This window comes from Capricornis sumatraensis, chromosome 4, assembly GCF_032405125.1.
Source record: "Capricornis sumatraensis isolate serow.1 chromosome 4, serow.2, whole genome shotgun sequence".
NCBI classification, from domain to species: Eukaryota; Metazoa; Chordata; class Mammalia; order Artiodactyla; family Bovidae; genus Capricornis; species Capricornis sumatraensis.
The window spans coordinates 63,925,179-63,931,996 of record NC_091072.1 but is presented as its reverse complement, the minus strand read 5'-3'; the positions used below and the strand labels follow the sequence as shown (position 1 = coordinate 63,931,996).

The following is a 6,818-nucleotide window of genomic DNA, read 5'->3' as shown; positions in this document are numbered from 1 at the left end:
TTATTTGGACTTCCAAGCATTTGATTGCTTGCTTAAAAATGTTTCAACAAAATCCTGGTTTGTTTCAAAAGATGTTGGATTAGCATTTAACACCTCATCGGTCACTAAAGCCCAGGCAGTTTACCAGCCCCAACAGAGCCTCGGCTAAAAGAACATCAGAGCAAACAGAGCTGGGCTTTTAAAACTGGCAAACAAATGCCACACACACTGCCTAAGGCGGGGGGAAGGGGGGGCAATGGTGAACTCCAGTGCAAATGAGTTTAAAGGGAAGAAAAGGGAAAAAGTCAGCACAAGTTTCCCTAAAGCTAGCTTGCACTCACAGGCGTCGCGAACAAGGGCTTTTGTGCCCGCTAATTGCACCATTTGTGCGCAAAAGTTCCGACGCGAAGTGTGAACTCTCAACAGAAGGAAACATGAGACAACTGAAGTGCCCTGGTTTGTGTGCCCCGCTCCTCCTCCGCCGCCGCCTCCTCTTCTTTCTCCTTCCTCCCGCGGAGCCCGCTGTTGCAGCTTGTTTGCACTGGGGCTTATCCGGAGCGGAAATTCCTTTCCGTTTTTGTGAATGACAAACTCATTAACAATTCATCAACACAACCTGTTCCAGCCGGCCCGTCCCCACGGCAACAGCCCCTTCCGCAGAGCGCTCATTGGCTGGCCCGGAGAATGTATCCATTGAGACGCTCGCTGTTTGTATCCATTGAGGAGCTGCCTCGCGCAGGGGGTGTGCGAGCGCCGAGGCCAAGGGAGAGTGAGCAATCGAGGTTTGAATAATCCTAGGAGAAAGACGGCCGGGTGGATTTGAGGTGCAGTCTTGGAGGGAGGGATTAGGAACCGCTGGACTTTCTTTTCTTTCCTCCCTTCTTAGTAGCACGGAGTCCGAATTAATTGGATTTCATTCACCCTGGAGGAACAAAACTGTCTGGGCAGCTTCATTCAGAGAGATTCATTGACACCGAGAACGAGCGGCTGCAGCCGGGTGCAGCGGGAACCGCCGGCTTCACTTCGGTCTCGCCTGCCCCAACCGCTATCCCGGCTTGGGAAGGGCGAGGTGGACTCCAACCCCGCTCCGAGAGCGGCGGCTTCCCGCGGCGCGCTCGGCCTCTGCCTGCCCCGAGGGGCGTCTGATAGGCACTCCGCCCTCTCCGGCAGCTCGACCCCCATGATAGATACGCTCAGACCCGTGCCCTTCGCGTCGGAAATGGCGATCAGCAAGACGGTGGCGTGGCTCAACGAGCAGCTGGAGCTGGGTAACGAGCGGCTGCTGTTGATGGACTGCCGGCCGCAGGAGCTGTACGAGTCGTCCCATATCGAGTCCGCCATCAACGTGGCCATCCCGGGGATCATGCTGCGGCGCCTGCAGAAGGGCAACCTGCCGGTGCGCGCGCTATTCACGCGCGGCGAGGACCGGGACCGCTTCACCCGGCGCTGCGGCACCGATACCGTGGTGCTCTACGATGAGAGCAGCAGCGACTGGAACGAGAATACGGGCGGCGAGTCGGTGCTCGGGCTGCTGCTCAAGAAGCTCAAGGACGAGGGATGCCGGGCGTTCTACCTGGAAGGTACGAGCCGGGGAGCTCTGCGCAGGGGGGCCAGGCAGAGGACACCGGGCTGCGGGCTGCAGGCCGGGCGCTCGGCCGGCGCTTCTGAACCCACTGCGGCGCCAGGGGTTGTCTGCCTGTCCCCTGGCTGCGAACCTCCTGCGTCCCGCACCCACGAGCTTGGCCCGCGAGGAACCGGCCCGCTTCCGGCCGCACTCTTGGGCCATTTCTTTCCGACCACCTCTGCTTCCTACCCGAAATGTCCTCCACCTTTCCCTACTTTCTGTCATTCGATTTTTGATTCAGATTTTGCAGGACGGTTGTGGTGCAGGTTGGCACCTTCTAACCCTTCAAGATATTCGGAAAAGTTGCCATTTTGTGCATTTCCGGATTCAAAAGAATGAGGGTTCCCAGGGGAGGCGGGCGCGTTCGTTCTGTTCCCAAGGGCGCACATTTAAGTGTTTTTCTCTTATATTTGGTTTCGCGTGTAGGGGCGTTGGTAGGGTTCTGTGGTGTGTTTCGGCGTGCGGCTGCGGCTCTCAAAGCTGTGAAAACTACTACGGGATCTCGGGTTACATGATTGTTTTTCTCCTCCTGGCAGGTGGTTTCAGTAAGTTCCAAGCCGAGTTCGCCCTGCACTGCGAGACTAATCTAGACGGCTCGTGTAGCAGCAGCTCGCCACCGTTGCCAGTGCTGGGGCTCGGGGGCCTGCGGATCAGCTCCGACTCCTCCTCGGACATTGAGTCTGACCTTGACCGAGACCCCAATAGTGCAACGGACTCGGATGGCAGCCCGCTGTCCAACAGTCAGCCTTCTTTCCCTGTGGAGATCTTGCCCTTCCTCTATTTGGGGTGTGCCAAGGACTCCACCAACCTGGACGTGTTGGAGGAGTTTGGCATCAAGTACATCTTGAACGTCACCCCCAACTTGCCGAATCTCTTTGAGAATGCAGGAGAGTTCAAATACAAGCAGATCCCCATCTCGGATCACTGGAGCCAAAACCTGTCCCAGTTTTTCCCTGAGGCCATTTCTTTCATAGGTGAGACTAATGATCAATTCTTCCTCAGACTTTTAAACGCAGAATTCCTCACCATTCTTAAGAGTTTAAGCTGTTCATCTTTCTGGCTGCTTGCTAATTTGTGGGACTGCAGGTCTCAAATGTTCCAGGACCGTTCTTGATTCTGATATATCTTCTTCCTTAAAAAAAAAAAAAAAAGTGCCTTTTGACAAGGTTGCAGACCACAGGTGTATTGCAAATTTTGTCTGTTTTTTGACTGACTCCAGTCATTTGAAAGAGGAGTCATTTGTATGTAGACAGCAGGATTTTCCCACCATCTTTGGACTGGAGGAGGGCCAGATAGAAGTACTCTTGGTAGACAGGAATCCTAGCATGACTTTATAATTTTAAAAGAGCGACCTGGGAGTTGTTTTAGGACACCAAGTTAGTTGTTGGAAAGTTCTGTGAATGCGAGATGCTGTAATCCAACTGAATCTTATTGTGATACTGGTTCACAGTGAGACAGTGAGGGTAACCTGAGCCCAGCAGGAAGAACTGTGGGCTGAAAGCCTGGAGAAGCGAATCTCCAGGCATTGTAATGCATTTCCTATTACAAAGGAACTCATTTTCAGGCCATGTCGACATCCTGTTCCTCCTAATGGGCTGTCCCCTGTGACTTCCCTCTCTCTTTTTTGAAATGCCTGAATACCTCCATTGTTAGCTGCACAACAGTTGGAGAATAATTTAATAGACCCTTGCAGTCTGCTTGTCTGTATAAAAGGCATTCACGACCATATTGCAGGGTTTCTGGTATTCACATGCTGAGGCAAAGAATGCACACATTAAGGGGTTTTGTGTTGGCAGAAACTTAATACAAAAGCTCCCTTTTCAGAAAATATCTGAAATATGTAATTGTGCCCAGTGTACATGTTTTAGCTCAGTGATACATTTTCTGCTGCCTGCAGGGCTCAGCTGCCACACACAATTGTATTTTAATCTTTAGTATTATTATTACTCAGGTTTTAGGCTGATCGTTCACAAAGGGGGATTTTTGGTCCACTGATATTTTTCCCTTTCTTTTTCTGTTTACAGATGAAGCCCGAGGCAAAAACTGTGGCGTCCTGGTGCATTGCTTAGCTGGCATCAGCCGCTCCGTCACTGTGACTGTGGCTTACCTTATGCAGAAGCTCAATCTGTCGATGAATGATGCTTATGACATTGTGAAGATGAAGAAATCCAACATCTCTCCCAACTTCAACTTCATGGGCCAGCTCCTGGACTTCGAGAGGACGCTGGGACTGAGCAGCCCCTGTGACAACCGCGTCCCCACACAGCAGCTCTATTTCACCACGCCCTCCAACCAGAATGTCTACCAGGTGGACTCTCTGCAATCCACGTGAAGGGCCCCCCCCCAACTGGGTGGGATGTGTCCAGTCGATCTTTAGCAGTTTCTCTCAGCAGCATCTGCCAGGCTGCTTTCTTTGTATGTGGCCCCAGGTGTCAGCAGGACACCAGCTGTCTGTATTAGACAAGGTTACCACGTATGGAATTGGTTATTCCCAAGGGAGAGATTTGCTCCCTTCCTGTTGGAAGAACAGGACCCGCTGTATAGATAGAGGCAGTAGGTTTGCTCCACACCCCTGTGTACAGCCTACCCCTGCAGGGACTGGGATTCGAGGACTTCCAGGTACATAGGGTAGGACCAAATGGTAGGGTAGGAGCATGTGTTCTTTAGGGCCTTGTATGACTGTTTCTTTTGCGTCTGGAACTGATTCTATATTGTCTTCAGTGAAGACCGATTCAATTTTGCATATAGAGGAGCCAAAGAGAGGTTTCAGCTCTGTATTTGTAGTATCAGTTTGCAAAAAAAAAAAGAAAAGAAAAAAATAAATAATCAGTCAAATGAATCTCATATTCCATTTGATTATTGTAAATATTTGATCTTAAATCACTTGACAGTGTTTGTTTGAACTGTGTTTTTCCTTTGATGGGTTTAAAAGAAATCATCCAAAGGGAGAGAGAGCAGTTTGCCACTTAAAAACAATGGAAACTTTTGCTCTTTTTGAATCCAAAGGATATATTTGCAGCATGCTCAACGTTACCAATTCCTGAATGATATTTTCATGGACACTTGATGATCGTGAAGACCTTGTTATGGTGCAGTCTTCAGTCTCTCTCATATATCTTCCTTGTGACTTTTTTTCTCCTTAATGTAGTTTGACTCTGCCTTATCTTTGTAAATATTTTGATTTGTGTTGTCTCAAAGGGGATATCTTGGAAAGACACCAAAATCATGGGCTCACTTTTTTTGTTGTTGAAACTTCAGCTGTGCTAAACAGTATCTTACCTCTGTACAAAATTCTTCAGGGAGTGTCACCTCAAATGCAATATTTTGGGTTGGTTTCTTTCCTTTTTAAAAACAATTTGTGTGAAACTGGAAGCGTGTGTGTGCGCGCGCGCGTGTGTGTGTGTGTGTGTGTGTGTGTGTGTGAGCATGGGTACTCATTCGATAGGTGACATGCATATGATTGTGAAGGAAGGAGACAAGTGGCTCCATATGTTGATGGTATAAAGTTCTGAGCTAAAATTTTATTATAAGAATGTAAAACCTTAAATTATTAATAAATAACTATTTTGGCTATCAAATGTGTATTTTTTCAAAATCTCTCCTTAATTGTACTTAGATATGAAGTGATACTGGCTTATTTAAAATACATGTAGGAATATTGGGGCAAAGTTCTCATCTCAAACTATTACCAAGAAGTCTTCAGGCACAGTTTATGAAATTAGCCTTTTGCTTCAAGTAAAAGTGACATAATGGAAGGGATTGACTATATCATTTCCTATGAGCGTGAGTGTGAAATTCTCTCAGTTGTGTCAGACTCTTTGTGGTCCCATGGATTATGGGCTCTGCTGTCCATGGAATTCTCCAGGTGAGAATACTGGAGTGGGCAGCCATTCTTTTCTCCAGAGGATCTTCCCAACCCAGGGCTTGAACCAGGGTCTCTTGCATTGCAGGCAGATTCTTTACCATCTGAGCCACCAGGGAAGTTCATAATCATTCCTATGGACAAAATATAGTAAGTCTGGCCTATTTAAGAAAACTGTGATGCTCTTGAAGGAAAATGGTGTCATAAGAGCATAGCTTTCTGAAATTACAATATTTAGATATTCATGAATAGTCACAAAGAGAAGGCATCAGAATAACAAAACGGCAGCATTAACCTCTTGATTTTCCCTGTCAGGGTCTTCTGCTCAGTAATAACAGGAAAAAAGTAGAGAGAATTATTTCTCTGGTTTGTAAGTGGCACTTCTACCTGCAAATTCTAGTCTTGGAATAGTAAGTGAATCAGGGATGGTGTCTCCCCTTTCTGGTGTACATGGCAGAGCACAGCTAACCAACCGTTCTCCCTGAGATTCGATGTGGCCACAATTTCATATTAGCGCTTGAAGCATCACCACTCCTGTCCTAATGTGCTTTGTGCTTAACTAATTTAGAATGTGGGCCAGAAACCCCTGTTGAAAAAAAATTTTTTTATGTTGAGGTTATTTTGAACCATTAATTTTCAAGGTAAAGGCTTAATATTCTGTCATTTCCCTCAGGACATCCCTCTCCGTGTCCAAGTACACAAAAGTGTATGAAGTCAAAAGAACTAGAACGTACATTTCTAGCCCTTTTTGAATGAGCTTAGTCCCTTTGTCTGCAGTGGAGAGAAAAATGAGCTTTTCACTCACACGGTACATATGAAATGTCAGTTGGATTATCTGCTAGGAGGCAAATAACCCTGATTCTATGACAATTATATCAAGCTGTCCTGTGTGACTTTTAGCAGCTAAGCATGTACAAAAGGCAGAAACAGTGCAGAAAAATACCAAGTCAGTCCCTCCCATTTGGGTGCCCTGAGTCAGCCGGAGCTCCGAAAGGAGAAGTGGGTTGCAGTTCAACTTGGCTCGTGTTAATCCGGTTCTGAACGGTTTCCGCTCCTGGCATTCCCTAAACTGCCTCTTCAAAGTAGGGATTTGCGAGCAGCCTTAGCAATTTCCTGTCCAGCTGCAGCTCGAGTAGCTGTGTGCTTTTCTCCTCCCTTCTCTTTTCTCTGATTTCTTTTCTCTTTTCTCTTTCTTCTCTCTTTAATACGGGCGGTGGATAATTTTAGTGCATTTCCTCTTTGTGGATTATCGTCTCCTTTCCTTCTAGAACTTGCAAACACTGAGTTCCTTCGGCTCTGCTCAAGCCGACAGCTGGCCTCCCCAGCACTTCCTCTCGGTTCACTGTGGGTTTG

At 47.6% G+C, this 6,818-nt stretch overlaps 1 protein-coding gene across 2 annotated transcripts; it reads left to right on the top strand.

Annotated features, from left to right (window-relative positions):
• The first annotated feature begins 731 nt into the window (after positions 1 to 731).
• Positions 732 to 5,103, top strand: DUSP6 (dual specificity phosphatase 6). Of its 2 annotated transcripts, XM_068970444.1 has the most exons (3): positions 732 to 1,559; positions 2,140 to 2,577; positions 3,628 to 5,103. In XM_068970444.1, exons 1-3 carry the CDS (start codon positions 1,160 to 1,162, stop codon positions 3,933 to 3,935), a joined length of 1,146 nt encoding a protein of 381 aa, XP_068826545.1. In that variant the 5' UTR covers positions 732 to 1,159; the 3' UTR covers positions 3,936 to 5,103. The 2 variants fall into 2 exon arrangements, with proteins under 2 accessions (XP_068826545.1, XP_068826546.1); XM_068970445.1 differs by lacking the exon at positions 2,140 to 2,577.
• The last annotated feature ends 1,715 nt before the right edge of the window (positions 5,104 to 6,818 follow it).